Source organism: Physeter macrocephalus, chromosome 2, assembly GCF_002837175.3.
Source record: "Physeter macrocephalus isolate SW-GA chromosome 2, ASM283717v5, whole genome shotgun sequence".
NCBI classification, from domain to species: domain Eukaryota; kingdom Metazoa; phylum Chordata; class Mammalia; order Artiodactyla; family Physeteridae; genus Physeter; species Physeter macrocephalus.
The window spans coordinates 74,983,949-75,000,870 of NC_041215.1; the positions used below are offsets into that span (position 1 = coordinate 74,983,949).

The 16,922-nt window shown below is 41.6% G+C and overlaps 1 protein-coding gene across 1 annotated transcript in view; it reads right to left on the reverse strand.

The window, feature by feature from the left end:
• Nucleotides 1-16,922, reverse strand: part of LRP2 (LDL receptor related protein 2) — a 168,731-nt gene that overhangs the window by 34,589 nt on the left and 117,220 nt on the right. The window contains exons 47-58 of the mRNA XM_007110946.2: nt 16,506-16,637; nt 15,011-15,212; nt 13,758-14,053; nt 11,785-12,301; nt 8,820-8,972; nt 8,139-8,309; nt 5,740-5,966; nt 4,401-4,578; nt 3,176-3,372; nt 2,198-2,443; nt 1,325-1,453; nt 237-356 (exon numbers count right to left, since the gene is read on the reverse strand). Coding sequence (XP_007111008.2) covers nt 237-356; nt 1,325-1,453; nt 2,198-2,443; nt 3,176-3,372; nt 4,401-4,578; nt 5,740-5,966; nt 8,139-8,309; nt 8,820-8,972; nt 11,785-12,301; nt 13,758-14,053; nt 15,011-15,212; nt 16,506-16,637 — 2,568 coding nt within the window. The remainder of the gene's footprint in view (nt 1-236; nt 357-1,324; nt 1,454-2,197; nt 2,444-3,175; nt 3,373-4,400; nt 4,579-5,739; nt 5,967-8,138; nt 8,310-8,819; nt 8,973-11,784; nt 12,302-13,757; nt 14,054-15,010; nt 15,213-16,505; nt 16,638-16,922) is intronic.

The following is a 16,922-nucleotide window of genomic DNA, read 5'->3' on the forward strand; positions in this document are numbered from 1 at the left end:
GTGTAAATAAATAAGAGACAAAAGATATACTTGGGTAAATATTCTTCTCCCAGAGCTTGATGACAAGCAGCTGAGAAGGAGATGAAAAAGTAGTAATGTACCAGTCAGAAAACAAGAGATCAGGTAGCCGCCCTCCTACCCTTTGAGGATGAACGGCATAGACAGTTGAATTACAGACAAAGAGCAGACATCACCACTCCAGTGGCATGTAAGGATGAAGGACCCTGAACACTCACTACAGTTTTCCTCATCTGAATGGTCTCCACAGTCGTTGTGCCCGTCACATCTCCAGCGAAGAGGGATGCAGTGGTGATTTGTACAGCGAAATTCCCCAGAAGGTTTGCATGTCATCGACTCTGCAAAGCACAGTCATTGCAAATACTTCAGAAACCCATGGTCAAGAAATGTCGAAGTAGTACCGGCTTTCTTGTGAGATGGTCTGAGGCTTACGCTACTATATTCTCAAAGCTCCCAGAAAGAGGAATGCCAGCCACATTCACTGTCAATATTCCTCTTTGGGCTAAACTGAGTCTATCCTACTGTTTGAAACTAGATCCGTTCTCTTTTGTAGAAACTGTTCAAAAAATGATTTGGTCCCTGGCTTGCAATCTGCAACAAAGGCCTGGAAAGGAAAATTAAGTGATGCCACCAGCAAACAAAACATGTCCATCACATTGTCTTTAGTTGATTAGATACAGTGTTCTTATTAAAATAACCCAATATCTTCCTTACTTCTCTTCCAACTAAACCTAACACACACACACACACACACACACACACACACACACACACACACACACACAGACATTGTTTTCAAGTTAGAGTATATGCCTAATCTTGGCAAATTCCATTCATCCATTTGGCCTTTCGTCCATAAATTTTCTATGTTGCCAGACACAGAGGATGTGGAAAGTCAGAGGGAGATTCAGAATATGAAAATCTCCAAATAAGAAATATTCTGATTTTTGAAATATCCTTTTTAGAGATAGATACCAAATCTTTTCTCTACTCCCCCTTTCATTCCTTTCCATCAACCCCTAAGATTAGACAGACAGTTTCAACTTGTCAAGCGTAAATAGGAATTCTGCATTTGGGAGAAATTACACAAATTCCTAATATCGTCACCAGGTCTTCCCCAAGTATAGTATCCCTTGAGACACATTTCATTTATGATGCATAAAGTAAACTCCCAATATCCCTGTAAAATGCTACAAAAATGTAACATGTTATTAGAGGCAAACAAAGGAAGGACGATGTGGGAAATCCGCTCTCGCCTCCTGCTAAGTTGTTTGTCCCTCCCTCCTTCCCTGCAGCCCCTCCTTACCACAGTCCTGCTCATCGCTGTTGTCCCGGCAGTCGTTGAAACCATTGCACACAGCCCACCTCAGGATGCAGCGGTAGTTTGTTTTACAGTCGAATTCCGTATAGTTGTCACAGCGGTAGGCAGGGCTCACTGAAAAGAGAGGAAGGAGCAAGGTCAGAACTGAAGTCTCGGTCCTGCCGGGAAACCAAAGACACCTTTCCATTGTCTTATTTAGGATGCGGTGCTGATGAGTAACGGTGACCATGTTACCAACCAAACGGACTCTGGCAACTGTGTCTCTTTTAGGTGTGATCCGTTCACCCAAAGCAGAAAGACAGAGTCCTTAAGTTTTCTCACCGTTTCATTACCACTCATTTATGTTGCAGTCAAACTTTGGGGGGAGTGGGGCGGGGTGGGGGGAAGAACTGGGTTTGAAGTAAAAAAAAAAAAAAACAAAAAAAAAACCAGGTTGAAGTGTCAGCTCTGGCACGAAGTAGAAAAGTGACCAGCCACCTAACATGAAGCTCAGGTTCCTCACTTGTAAAATGAGAGTTGGTGACACCCGCTTTCCCTACCTCACCATGTTTCTCTGAGGCTCAAAAGAGAACGTGCTCGATAGACAAAGTGTAAGTTCTTGTTATCATATTCTGGACAGTTAGACATTCGTGTATGGAGAGCAGGAATCAGCCACTTGAGAACCGGGGGCGTGGTTCAACCCGCAGGCTGTGCGTGCGGCTCTCCTTTGCCTTGCGGTGCCGGAAGAGCCGCGGGGAAGAGCCAAGAGGGGGCAGCCCATGGGGCTGCAGCAGGGGCTGCACACCCTCTCTCCATCCACACAGAGCTGCTCTTGTTCCCTGCTCCCGGTCAGGCCAGGTCCCTCTCACAGGAACTTACAGCATTCCTGGAGGGGCTCGTCTGAGTAGTCTCCGCAGTCATTGTCTACATCACACTTCCAGCTCTGAGGGATGCAGTGGCCATTGGCACACTTAAAATAGCCCGGCCGGCAGGTCCTGCTGGCACAGTGGGAACTGTCTTCGTCTGAGTTATCTCCGCAGTCATCCTCCATGTCACACTGCCAGGATTCTGGGATGCAACGTTTATTGGCGCACTGCCATTCGCTGGACTCACACTGGTGATGTTCTGCAAGTGAGGACATTTGGTTAGCAGCTTGGAAGGTGTCAGGAACAAAAGCTCCTGATTTACGCTAATGGATCCTGGAGAACTCGATTATAATTTCTTCTTAGAGGACTTATGCCCTAATGCACTTATTATTAACCAGTACCACTACATGAGCAGTTAGTCCTTTGACTATTACTGTCGCCTAAATTCTTAAATATCTTTTTCTTGCATGCAGAATTAGGGGATAAGGATTGAATCGCTGACAGCCTACTAAATTCACATTCTCCTGTACCTGTTGCCCTAATGGACAATGGTTTTCAAACTTTCTGTTTGTTGCTATTGTTTATGTGTTGATTTTGGTTTGGAGAGTTGGTTTTTGGGGGTTTTGTTGGGGCTTTTTTATTTTTTTAATTTTTGGCTTTTTAAAAATGGAAACATAAATAAATATTACAACTGAGAGTCCCTGTTTAAAATGTGGGAATCCCTCATTTCACCCTCAATGTTAGCTCTCAAAGGAGATTCTATGCACAGCATACAGTAAAGAACCATCAATATAGACAACTTAGTATCTACCTCAACCATCTTCCTTGTAGAGACCTTGGGATTTTAAAATACTTTAGGATGGACTCTGAGTTTTTTTTTCCCTAGGATTTTGGACCAGTTTTTGGATTATGACATTCAGAAAATCCCTACAGAACCATAGGCGATCAACTATAGAAGTGGGCAAAGAAGGTAGAAAGCAATTCAACACACCACAAAGAACAGAGTCTTCATCGGACCCATCAGGGCAATCCTGATGAGCATTGCATATGAAGTGTGGGCTGGTACAGTTGCCATCCATGCATTGGTACTGTCCCAACCGGCAGTAGCGCTGCGGGCAAGTGATGGGTTCATCGGAACCATCCAAGCAGTCTCTCTGCCCATCACATTTCCACCAGATAGGAATACACCTACACAGAGAAAACAGAGCACTTCTCCTAGCAAAACACCAAGTGGTTAGAGGAGCAGGCAACGACTATCCAGAGAGAAGAAGGCAAAATTGAATTCCAAGCAATGATACACACGAGTTCTCTCACGGCCCAAGAAGAGGATCAATTAAACCTTGGCTACTGTGGAATATTTTCAGAGAAAACATAACGACGTGACATAGAACAGGTTTGTTAAGACCCAACACACACTGAAAAAATGCTTTGAGTATGATGATTAAATTCCTGCCACGACGAAGAGTGGAGTGTGTGTTTGGAGCTGTGGTTCTGGAAACAGGGATTGGTTGGGACTGTCAGCCAGAGGGATATATGACATTTGGGTACTGGCTGGAAAGCTGGAGGCACTAACATTTGTTGAGAGCCTATGTCGTGATGGGTGTATGCTAGATTCTTAACCTAGGATACCTTATTCAATCGTCAAAATAATCTGCCACCTCTTCTTGACCTCACTCTGACTCAGAGCCCCTAGTCGTCAAGGCCTGTGGCCATTGTGAGGGAAATAATCTGTGACCATGTTTCATAACAAATACAAATGATCAAAAATGGATTTGAATGTGTGACCCTGGATCCTCTGGCACAGTCATCTAAGAAGCTAGGCCAGCATATGCTTGAAAAAGACAGAAATTCTATCACTCCTGAGGGCTATTTTTCAGTGTACACTTATATACATTCTTGGCCCTGAGACTTTGGACAATTCCTTAGAAATAAAAAAAACACACAGTTTGCTTCCTTGCTACAGAAACAAAAACTTGCATGCATGGGCGTAACCATTTGGTTCACAAATTCCTTCTTTCACAGACGAAATTATCTGAAGTTAGAGAAAGTTGGACTGTTGGAGATCCAACTTTTCTGGTCTTGGTACATCCCAAATGAGCCATGTTAATTAGCCAAAATCTTGGTTCATTGGAAAACTCCCATCCCCTGGAGCCTTGAAGTTCAATGCGTGTCCAAGGGCTGGAGAGGCAATGGGGAGAGGGAGGAGAGAGCCTTACATTTCACTGTTGGCACACAGGAATTGGGTGCTAGAGCACATGGGCAGGCACTGGGTGCTGTAACTATGCCGGACAGTATGGAAGTTATCTGGACACTCGCAAGTGAACCCACTGCCTCCTTCTTTGATGAGGCAGAGATGAGAACAGCCACCATTGTTGGTACTGCAGGGATTAGTCACTAGTGAAAGAAGGAAGAAAATATATGTTCATTCACTTAAAGAGAGTATCAAGCACAGACGCGCTGATTACCGGCCGCGTAAAACTCATCACCTCTTAGTAAAAAAAACGTTATCCTAGATTCCTGCTTTGTGCAAAAGTTCATAAAGAGTACATATGGTAGAGCTGTTTTAGCAACACTGTTGCTAGTACAGAAAACTGATTTATGTGCTACCAGAAGTGAGGCTTACTCACTGGTGCTGGGCTAGAAAAAATGTGTCTCCCTGCTTGGAGAGCAGGTGGGAAATTTAGTTTACATCCATGTGCCCACAATCTAAGTTAAAGTTTTAATTTTCAGCAGATGCTATATTCTCTCATCCTAAGGATATAGGCAACAGAAGTTGCACAAGAATCAGGTGGATGGATAACTGAGCAACACCTATACTACTTTTCTGGGCCGCAACTCAGAGGTAAAGATGAATTTGAACTTCTGCTAAATAATATGAAGAATATTAACTTACAGAAAAAAATATTTTGCCAATTCTCATTTTTCCTAACTTCCAAGTTTATCGTTATGTTTTAACAAGACACTACGACAAAGCAGGCCCACAAAATCCATTCTATCCCCAAAGAATACTCCAGAACTTGGCTAGATATCAAATGCAAACAGACATTTAACAAATGATGTTTCATAGTTACTATAACTTTCTTTTAAGCATTTCTTTTAAACTAATCATTTCAGTAGATTGATGTTGGTAAAGAAATGATTGTTATAAATACATCCATGTTATTATAATACATCTCTTAGGTGTTACAATTTATTGTGGTTATACAGGAAATGTCCTTATTTTTCAAAGGTGCTTTCTTAAGTATTTAGGGCTGAAATGTCAAAAGGCAACATAACAACTGTTGATTCTTATCAAAAAGAAAGCCCAGACTCATCTTTAAGAATAGAGCAGGTGCTATGAAAAAGAATTCTAAGCAGACTTTTCCAGGAATAGGGGAATAAACTCTAAAGATATTTCCATCCCCTCAACTCTCAGCATTTGCTTCGTAGAAAACATTAGCAAGTAACACCATTCCCAGTATAAATCATGATATTTATGCTTAAAAAACAAAAACAAGAATGGCATGCACAAGATCCTAAAGCAACTGTGCAAAAACTTCCAAATCACTTACTCACCAATTGGCTGCCTGTAGGGATGATACACACGGATGTCATATGGTCTGTGTGTTGTGTTCACCAGCACCACCCTATTTGACCCATTGTATTTGTTTCCCTTTTCAACTGTCTTTGTATTCCAATCTGTCCAATAAATGGTGTCTTCAAAAACAGTAATAGCAAAGGGGTGAGGCAATGTCCCGGTTTCATACACCGTGTGCCGATGGTAGCCCTCCAAATCAGCGTACCTGGAGTCGGAGGAAGGAAGAGTTAATCAGTGAAGATAATGCCCCTCCTCTAATGCCTTTAAGGATAGAGGCTGACAAATCAATGAATAAAGTTCGACCTTCTAGAGGTAACTGAAGTTCAGATCTTCCTCAAAACTTTTAGTCTTCAATTAAAATAAAAACTAAACTTAAAGTTTATTTGCACTGAATGAAAGATGTAAAAGTTGCAAAAGCAATGCCTTAAAAATAGGAATAACCTTTCTCAAGTGCTCATGGACATTCTCAAGGATAGATCATATCTTGGGTCACAAATCAAGCCTTGGTAAATTTAAGAAATTGAAATCGTATCAAGTATCTTTTCCAACCACAACGCTATGAGACTAGATAATACAGAGCAAAGTAAGTCAGAAAGAGAAAAACAAATACCATATGCTAACACATATATATGGAATCTAAAAAAAAAAAAAAAAAAGGTCATGAAGAACATAGGGGCAAGACGGAAATAAAGACGCAGACCTACTAGAGAATGAACTTGAGGATACGGGGAAGGGGAAGGGGAAGCTGGGACAAAGTGAGAGAGTGGCATGGACATATATACACTACCAAACTTAAAATAGATAGCTAGTGGGAAGCAGCTGCATAGCACAGGGAAATCATCTCGGTGCTTTGTGACCATCTAGAGGGGTGGGATAGGGAGGGAGGGAGGGACATGCAAGAGGGAAGAGATATGGGAACATATGTATATGTATAACTGATTCACTTTGTTGTAAAGCAGAAACTAACACACCACTGTAAAGCAATTATACTCTAATAAAGATGTTAAAAAAAAAAAAGGAATAACCAGGAGTTTAAAGATCACTAATTCCTAACCACAACTGCTTTCCTGCTGATGCAGCTGGTTCAGCTCTTGTAGTTTTATAACCTCTTATGTTGATGTTCTCCATGAAGCATTCTTTCGATATTCTGGGATGAACACTGTTTCCTAAGCCATCAGAAGAAATCAGAGGAAAGCAATCTAAAGCTGGACTTCTGTCTCCTCAGGAAGACAAGGGGAGAAGCAGTTTTCGGAGACAGCTTGATTCTCAGTATAACCTGAGTGGTATAGACTAGCTGAGTTAACCTAGAAGCCAGCAGGGTTAGCTTTGTACACACTGGTAGCACATGTATTATTAATCATGACCCAGACATTATTAGTGAATCTAGGTCTCATTCATTCCTCTGAACCTATGTGAGAATACTGATATTTTAATATTTAGAAATCTGTGAGCAGACCCTAAATCTCACAAGGGGTGGAATGAGCTAGCAACTAAAGAAGTTGATAACATTAGCCATGTGATGTTAGAAATTTTTTCCAAAATATCATTATGGAAACTTAAAGAAGGCATAGGAAAACCTGAATATCTTCTTGATCTCTGTTAATAAGACGTCAGATAAATGACCAGGACTTAGTCATTATTTGTTTCTTTAAAAAGGTCATAAACCAGAAAGCAGTCTTGAGGCCTTCTCCTTCAGTTCTTGCATGATCTCTATATAAAGAGCTCAGATACTTTTATGAGTATTTTTTGTCGAGTGTAATATTTTTCAAAATAAATTTAATAGAATGACAGGATTTTTTAAACCTTTAAAATAGCTCTAGTGCATTAACGACAATTCCCTGCTTTTGCATGCAACAGGCTGTGTATCTGGGTTCTAGTCATAAATACCCAGAAGACATTACCATAGTCCAACTAGGCCATAATTAGCAACACCCCGAAATAAACATGTACTGCTTGGCTAATAATTTATATTATCTTTTTTACAAGGAGTATTTTTCATTGAACAGTATAATTTTTCCAAGTCTATTAATCATATATTTGGGAGGGTAGGGCCAAGTAAAGGGATAAGGGAATTAAGATGAGTTGAGCACTGAGCTGACTACCATAGGGGAGAGATTACTAGCTGCTTTTTTAGGATTATAAGAAGTAAAAGCACCAAGACACAATCCTGATCTGTATGACTTCAAAGTTCATGCTCTTTCTCTTGCACCATACCACAGAGCTCGGTGAATTGCCTATATAGGCACTTTAGTTAGAAGTGACTTCCAACAAACAGGCCAGTTAGAAAGCTGCCTGGGAAAAATACACTGGCAACACAAGCACAGGTGTTTGGAATCAGCAGTCACCCAGTTTGCTTTATTCTTTTCTAAGTACGTACTCAATGTAACCCAGGTGGGCATCTGTCCAGTAGAGTAGATCATTGGTGTAATCAATGGTGAGGCCATTGGGCCACTTGATCTTGGTAGAAATAATCACAGACTTATGGGTTCCATCCATGCCTACTCTCCCAATGTATGCTCGGTCAGCCCAGTCTCCCCAATAGACATGCCTGTTGGAGCAAACACAAAGGGTCAGTCCCTGAATCCAAAAGAACTCAGTGGCAAAGACATAAGCTTTCTCCAATTAGAGAAATGGAGTTTACATCCTACAGAGCCTTTCATAAAAGAAAGAGAACTAACAGAAAATAATCTAACAGGGCATGATGCACAGGAAATGCTCAGGAACATGATTAACTGGGGATTTCAGTGGATTTGACATGGAAAGTCCAGTAAAGGTGGGTTGTTATTTTTTTAAACCATAAATTACTTGCATGCAGCCAAAATATGTGACTTTGAAAGTGAAATGGTGTGTCATGGCAAAGAAAATAGAATAGCCGATGAATAGCATTGGAACAAGCCGTGCTTCTACCCATTATACTAAGCCATTTACCAGGTAGGAAAAGCAGAAGACAAACTCCAACAAGACACTGGACTTGATATCACTATGTGAACAGCCTTTTTGGTAACAGAGGTGGAGGAAGGGCATGAAATAAGAGCCCAAGATTACAGGGAGACAATACCCATATCGAGGGTGAAGGGCAATTCCTCTGGGATTCTCAATGCAGAAGGTGTTGTTGGCATCCACACAGTGCTCGGCCAGCTTGCGGCGGTATCGACCATTGAGGTCAGAGACAGAAAGGCAATTCAGGTGGGAATCCACCCAATACAGCTTTCTGAAAATGGAGAAATGGAGAACCAGGAGTTATAGCCATCTTACTTGCGAAACAATGCACATTTAGCCACACAATTTCCGATCCAAGCACTTTTCCCCCAGGCAAACAAGGACAAGGGGAAACACAGCTGACCTTCCTACAATGAGACAACAAAAGATGCAAGAATGTGTGCTACTCTTCCTATTGTAAGGTGATGTCACCTTACAATAGGAAATTCTGGGGCCACACTTCACACAAGGATTCTAGCTTTACTTGCTTCATGCAGCAAAAGGCATCATTCCCAAGCAATGTTCCAGGCTTTAGAGGAGCAGGGAAGCAGAAGTGAGAGTGATCAATGAGTATCATGAACTACTGTTTAAATGGTAGAGTCGAGGAAACAAACTTGTCTAAGTGTTATCATTAAGACTGCACAAGGGAACTCTGAATCATGGCATCCTTCAGATAAAGAAAAACCTGACCCCCTCCCTGGCCCTGTCCCAGTAGGCTGGCAAAATGAGTTTCTTACCCTGTGCCAAGTTTTACTTAAACTCAAAAAGCTTTAGAAACTTATTAGAATCTCTTACCTCAAGGATATTTCAGTTCTGAATATATTGCTATTCAATAAAATCCATTTATTTTCTATAAGGCAGGGTTCTTAATATGGGGTCCTTAATCTGACACCAGGGTAGCCTAGGCTCTGGGGGTGGGGGGTGTACCCTCTTAAACTGATGCAAAATTGTATAAGCATAAATTTGTTAAGTGCTTTTACCCAGCAAGGGGTCTGTGGGTTTCACCAGAGTCTTAAAGTATCCATAACCTTCCGAAGGGTTCAAAACTCCTAGAATGAGTGTCATTTGAGATCTGATAGTCAATTCCTACTGAAACAATTTCTCTTCCAAAAGACCCCAATGTCTCCTTGCCAGAGGTAAGCCTGATCCAACCATGTGAGGTGCCAGAATATTTAACTGTTAGGACAGTAGCATCTTTTTAGGCTTGGGGATGAGGGAATGAGTATGCATAAATGCACAAGCCTTGCTATTTAATTCAGTTGGGTAAATCCTGATGTATGAGATGGCCACAATTTTAGATTCCAACATTGTAGAGGGTAATAATAGCAATAATAATAGCAGCTATCTATTAAATGCCAAGCCCTGGGCTAAGGACTTTTTAAAATATTATATTATTTAAGATCTTATTCCTGTTTTCTTGATGAGGCTGCTGAGCCCCAAAGGTTGCTGATTAGTAATAGCTAGAGCAGGAATTCAAGACTGGCTACACCACAGGGCACTCGACTCTGTGGAGCTTACTGCCAACTCGTTAATTTCTCTTTACTCCACAGTCAAAACACTGACCCAGTGAACAGAATATGGAGAAGACACTCCATGCCCACTCCAGGAAAAATTAAGAGGACTGAGAACCGGCACAATTTTCCACTGTGCATAATGGTGCTTTGAAAAACTTGTATATCAAGTTTAAGGGCCTTGGAAACCAAACATTCTTGAGTTCGTTATTGAACATCTTTATGATATTGGGGAAATTGTTTCAAATTTCAATGTAATTAGTATCTTAGAACTGTCCCCTACAAACTTAAATGTGACTGGGTTTTAAGGAATGTTTAGCCTGGCTGTGTTCCTTCTTGAACATTTGAGAAAATGCTTCGGTCATGAGATATTTCATCCTACCCTCACCCTAGACTTTTTTGCTCCATCTTCCTCAGTACCACACACGTACCTAATTCTTTCCCCTGGTCAAGAACATGTCTAGAGTGAGAGGAAAGTAGCTGAAATCCAGGGGAAAATATCATCCTACCAGTTTTGGGGAGAGGGGCTGAATGACAATATCAAGGCTAAAATATTACCTTTCCTTGCATTGCAGCAAAGGATGAGATAGGAACAGTACCACAATTAGTTCTGTTCCTGCAAATCATTAATCAATATGCTTTTTGACACCCAAAAGAGCCACTATATATAAAATACTTGTAGTCACATGATCAATATTTTATTCATTTTTCTGTAGGCAGTTCTTGAGCACCTATGGCAGGCCAGTTACTATTCAGGTAGAACTAGGGGGCCAATTCTCCATCCCCCATCTTAGGATCTTTACCCTTAAGATGGTCAAACAGAGAAGATGTGGAAGAGTCCTCTGTAGGTCTGGGGTGACTGAAGCAATAATATTTGCAGGCTAAGTGCCTCCAGCTTCATGTCAACCACAAAGCCAAATATCTGATAGATTCGATATTCAATAGAGATGTGAAGAAGTGTGGCTGAGCTGGTGGAGTTGAATTAAAGTATCACCGTCTCCCGTAAAGATGCTCAGAGTTTCAAGTCAGCCATTCTCCATTTTACAACCAGCCCAGGCTGCGAATAAATAGCATTGCAGGCAGCCTGTGAATGCCAGGAAAGCAGGGGCTGTCTCTGTCTTGTTGACCTCTAGACCCCAGTTCCTAGCATGGCACTGCATGCAGGAGGCACTTAGGCAATAGCTTTAAATGACTGAATGCACCAACAAATGCATGCATCATCCCTTCAGGTCACCTCCAGTTAACTGAACGGCCAGTAATAACAGAGCTCTTTCCTCCTTTGTGATGCCCCTCCCCATGAAATTGATATCATAAATTCTTAAAATCACTAGATTTTAGGTTCTGTGGTATCCCATTTGATTATTAGGTACATAGCAGAAAAAAACAAAAACATGCAGAAGCATTAAAATGTATCCACCTATTAACCCAAGTTGGAAAAGATCAGTTCTCTGTTAGGATGGAAACATGGTTTGAATACTTTTTTAAAAACAAAAAGCCTTTTAACTCTTAAAAAGCTCCTCAGCTTTTTCTTACCTGGTAACCCAGTCGACAGCTAGACTTTCTGTACCCGGTATATTGTACTTTAGGACGGTCTCCCTGTTTGTCTTATTCAGAAACATTCTCTCAATGACTTTATTCTCTATATCAAGCCAGTACAATCTCTTTTCTACTCGGTCAAAATCCACTGCCACAGCATTACCCAGTCCTTGCAAGATGAGGGAGTATAAATGGCCATCGATAGTTAGATTTCTCAAATAGTAACGGTTGCTAAAAATGAGATCGGGCTCGATGTTGCTGTTCTGCCGGCAGGTCTTTCCATCTGGCTCACGGATGTAGCCTGGGGCACACTTGCAGATGTAAGAGCCCAGTAAGTTCTCACACTTCTGGCTACAGACAAAGGGCGTCTCCTTGCATTCATCAATATCAACACAAGTCCGTTTGTCAGACAACAGCTTGTAACCAGGGTTACAAGAACAATAGAAACTGGTTAAAGTGTCTGTGCAATTGTGGTCGCAGCCACTGAGTGAAGGGTCATTGCATTCATTAACACCTGTAGGTAAAAGACAGTTATCAGAGAACCTAAGTTGACAGCAATGGATCCACCATAATGGTCCCAAGTCAACCTTCCCACTGGACAGACCCAATCCTTTTTGTTTCATTTTGTTTTGCTTTGTTTGGACAGACCCAATTCTTAATGAATCATGCTAAAAGAAGACAGATAAGAAGGGATTTCTAAAGGCCCTACATTATTCAAAAATCACTCTTACTCAACTTCCTCCCAACTTGATCCTTCTCCAGTGGTTTTAACAACTAATGCAACCAACAAGTTTGACTTCTAATCCTATACCTGCCAATCTTCTTTTAATCGATAAATTTAGAAGTAAAATAGCAGGAGAGAGGAGAAAGAAGAGCAGAAAAGCCCACACAGTGGTGTGCTGGTAAAACACGTCTGGGGTGTGGGGTGGGATGGGGGGGAGGAGGGAGCTCTAATCTGTAGCCTCTTCCATTTCAGTGGTGCCATGACTCACACCATGGCCAATTTCAGGCTCCCAGTGTGACATCCCTGCACGTGGAGATGCGAAGAGAAGCACCCACTTGACTGAGTCTCACAAATGGGATGAGCCACCCAGCAACCCGGGAGGGTACCTCTGGCTGGTCCTGTGACACATGGCCATTCTCATTCAAAAACTATCTACACAGCGGGGAGAACACTTCCTTAAGATTCTGTATTTTATAAATTCTAGACTGGTTTACTTGTGGGAGTTCGGTGGGGGCGGGGGGAGGGGCTGCCAGTTAAACTCTCCCTTTTAGTCACCTGAGGATGAAAATTAAGAAAAGGCTAAGGGGACTTCTCTGGTGGTGGAGTGGTTAAGAATCCGCCTGCCAATGCAGGAGACACAGGTTCGAGCCCTGGTCCGGGAAGATCCCACATGCCACGGAGCAACTAAGCCCGCGAGCCACAACTACTGAGCCCGCAAGCCACAACTACTGAAGCCCGTGCACCCAGAGCCCGTGCTGCACAACAAGAGAAGCCACAGCAATGAGAAGCCTGCACACCGCAACGAAGAGTAGCCCCCGCTCGCCACGATTAGAGAAAGCCTGTGCTCGGCAATGAAGACCCAATACAGCCAAAAATAAAAATAAATAAATTTATTAAAAAAAAAAAAAACAGGCTAAGGAATCCTAGCAGAGAGGCAGTTAAGGCAACAAGTCATTGCAAGAGGCTAAAGAGAATCAACACTCTCTGCTGTTAGATACCGATGGCCTGAATTTGTTCATCTCCTGTTCTCTGTAATGACTGCCTAACTCATGAATTAGTCCAAAAAATGTTTGTGACTGACCTTACATACCAAGAAATCCTTGCTTTTTGCTAGACAAGCAATAGTAATTTTCTGGCAATGTTCTACTTAGAGAACCAACTGACAAGTCCTGCTAAGTCATGAAGGGTTGAAAATCCACATTCAGTCCCCCTGGTTTCCTTTTCCCCGATCTTCTGTTATACTCACCACATCCTTTCTCATCACTGTTGTCTAAACAGTCATCTAGGTGGTTGCAGACTTTCACCATCTCGATGCAGTTCCCATTGTCACACCTGAACTGATGAGGGGGACACGTGGTTTCCGGGGTGTGACACAGATGCTCCAGCTCATCTGAGTCATCTCCACAGTCATTTTCCCCATCACAGACGAAGGCCTGATAAATGCAGAGCCCATTCTGACAGGTAAAATGGACCTTGTCGCAGGCAGGGTACACGCAGCCCCTCTCATCACTGTAGTCACCACAGTCGTTGCGCCGGTCACACCTGTGTCATGAAACCCAGTACCACTCTTGAGAGGGTTTTTTAAATACGTTTCCAGCATTTAAAATCAGAATATTTCAGGTGAAAAATCCAGCTTCCCAACTTCCCTCCAAACAAATGACGCTGACTAGTGTCTGCGTCTCTTAGCTGAAGCACCTGCCCGAGGTCCACCTCACCTGCCCCTCCCTGCTGTCTGGTTGACCCTGAGCCGCAGCGCCCAGACCCATTTATCATCATGCTCACACTGTTATTCTTCTTACAGCAGAGAGAAGAGAATGAAGTATCTCTTGTACCCATGCCTCTACTCCAAGTGGAAAACCAAGAGCCTCAGCTACCCCAAGAAAGAACTTTCTTCTAGCAAGCCCACTTCATTCATCTCTCTGGCCCTCCGTGCAAGGTCACAGTATGACCTTCATGGACCCTAGGTACTTTTGCCTTCATGGGCCCCTTCCTCCATAAAAATATTTATTTATTTCCCTAGAATAGTCAAATTCATACAGTCAGAAAGTACATTGGTAGATGCCAGGGGCCGGGGGTTAAGGGGAGTGGGGAGGGGGAATGGGGAGTTAGTGTTTAAAGAGGACAGAGTTTCGGTTTAGGAAGGTGAAAAGTTCCAGAGATGGATGATGGTAAGAGTTGCACAGCAATGTGAATATACTTAGTGCCACTGAACTGTATACTTAAATATGGTTAAAATAGTATGTTTTATATTATGTGACTTTTACCACCATAAAAAACATGTATAATTAAGGACCACATTGGTATAAAGCCAGATATATTAATATTATTTGGTATTAAAATACTTTCTTTGACCTAAAATTTCTCTTTTTTTTTTGTCTTTTGATTTTAAAAGAAATCCAAACATTTTCATAGACCACTAAAAGTACCATGGGCTCCAGGCCCCAGTCCTGCCTCATGGAAGTTTAGGTTTGTTGGTAGATTGTTTAATCCCCAATTCACCTGAACCAGTCGGGGATACACAGTCCATTACTACAGGTGAACTCCGTTTCAGAGCAGGATCTCCTGGTGCAGTTCTGGTGCTCATCATAGGCATCAGAGCAATCCGCATCACCATCACAAACCCAAGATTGAGGGATGCACCTCCTGGATGGAGACACGCTACTTACACAGAGAAACTCAGAACTTGAGCAGCTGTGACTCTCTGAAACCAAAGCACATGAGAATCAGAAATCACATGAGAGCTCATTCTAAAAGTCACATTCATTCTGAAGCATTGTTTATCTTGCTTTACATTACATAATAGTCTGAGGGATGAAAGGAAATGAAGGGAAACTAGGTGGACAAACTACCCTCCCAAATTTTCATTTTAATTGCTTTGGACTTTTGATTTTTTTCAGAAGTAAAAAGTAAAGATAATAAAACACCTCATTTAGTTTTCCATAAAATTAATGTAAGGTCACATTTTTCCCTTAGGCCTGTCAAAACTACTCACATTTTATTAATTGGATACACAAAATTCCTTACATTTGGTAACATTTTTTAGTTTACAAAGTATAATCACAAAAACTCAATGTGAGATAGGCATTTTTATGCCAGTTCTACAGATGAGAAAACTGAAGCTTGCAATGGTTGACTAGATAGCTCAAAGTCATAGAATTTTCCAAAAAGCTAGGGCTTCTTTCCTAGGTATATAGGAGCTGTGTATGTCAATAAGAGTTGTCAGAAACCAAGACACTGTTAGGAAAGAGCTAAGATGCTAACATGTAATCATGAAAGCCTGCAGAATAAAACAGGTATTTTATCCAATCTCACTGAAGGTAAAGAGGAGACAAGAGGAAGGGAGTCTTGGTGAGGAGATATGGGAGAAAAGTACATGCTACAGTCCATGTTTGTGCAGCTGCCAACCACCCATTTCATAGAATATATGTAGAACCATGGACCACCACAGAAGTCATGGACATATGAGGTAACAGTCAAATGCAAACATCATGGAGTCATTGTTTTTATTATTCTACCATGGAAAGATACTCTTCCAAGACACCTTAGCTAAGAGTTCTATGCTCTGTTGGTAATGGGAGATGGTGTTCCATAGTTTGTTCCATAATTCACTTAAAAGGAATGACCCCCCCACCCCCTAATAGCTCTAGGGTAATGGATAAAACTGGAGGCACAGTTAAATGCAACACTATTAAAACTGCTATTAAGAGTGGCCAACTGAGTTCTCTTTATCTGTTCTAGAAATGTAGGACATTATTTCCATTACCTAAATGCAACAGAAAAACGGTAAACATTAAAATCATTTTTCATCATTTTAAAGCATTTAAGTGGATGATATCAAACATTCTTGAGCGTAAAAATAAAGGTAACATTCTATCTGTGTGCATTCAATAAAGAGGAACCTCTCTGACAACCATATACTCCAAAGACAGAAAAATAAATCTACTGAGTTTCCCTAGAATGTGATTATGCAGAGGAATTGAATGTCTGCACTTACCACAGTGGTGTCTTTCATCCTCATCACTCATGTCCCCACAGTCATTATCACCATCACAGACCCACTCTACTTGGATGCACCTGTTATTGTCACACTTGAATTCATCACTGAAGCATGTTGGCTCAGAAAACTCTGAAAAAATATAAAAAGCACTCTTGGTGAGAAGAGTGGTTTGCAGCCCAGGAATCTTGAGAGAAGCCTACTACAGCATGGGCTTTCTAGAACACCAATTAGAGTTCTTTAATCATATCCCACATGTCAACGAATCAAGTTGTCATATGCCAATAAACCCAGAGACACCTCAAAATTAGCCTAGGGCTAAAGAAAATTTAATTTTAACCACTAAAAATACAGCACAATGATAACAGTAAGGAGAAACATGACCTTTCATAAGCTGGTAAGAAAAGAGTACATATC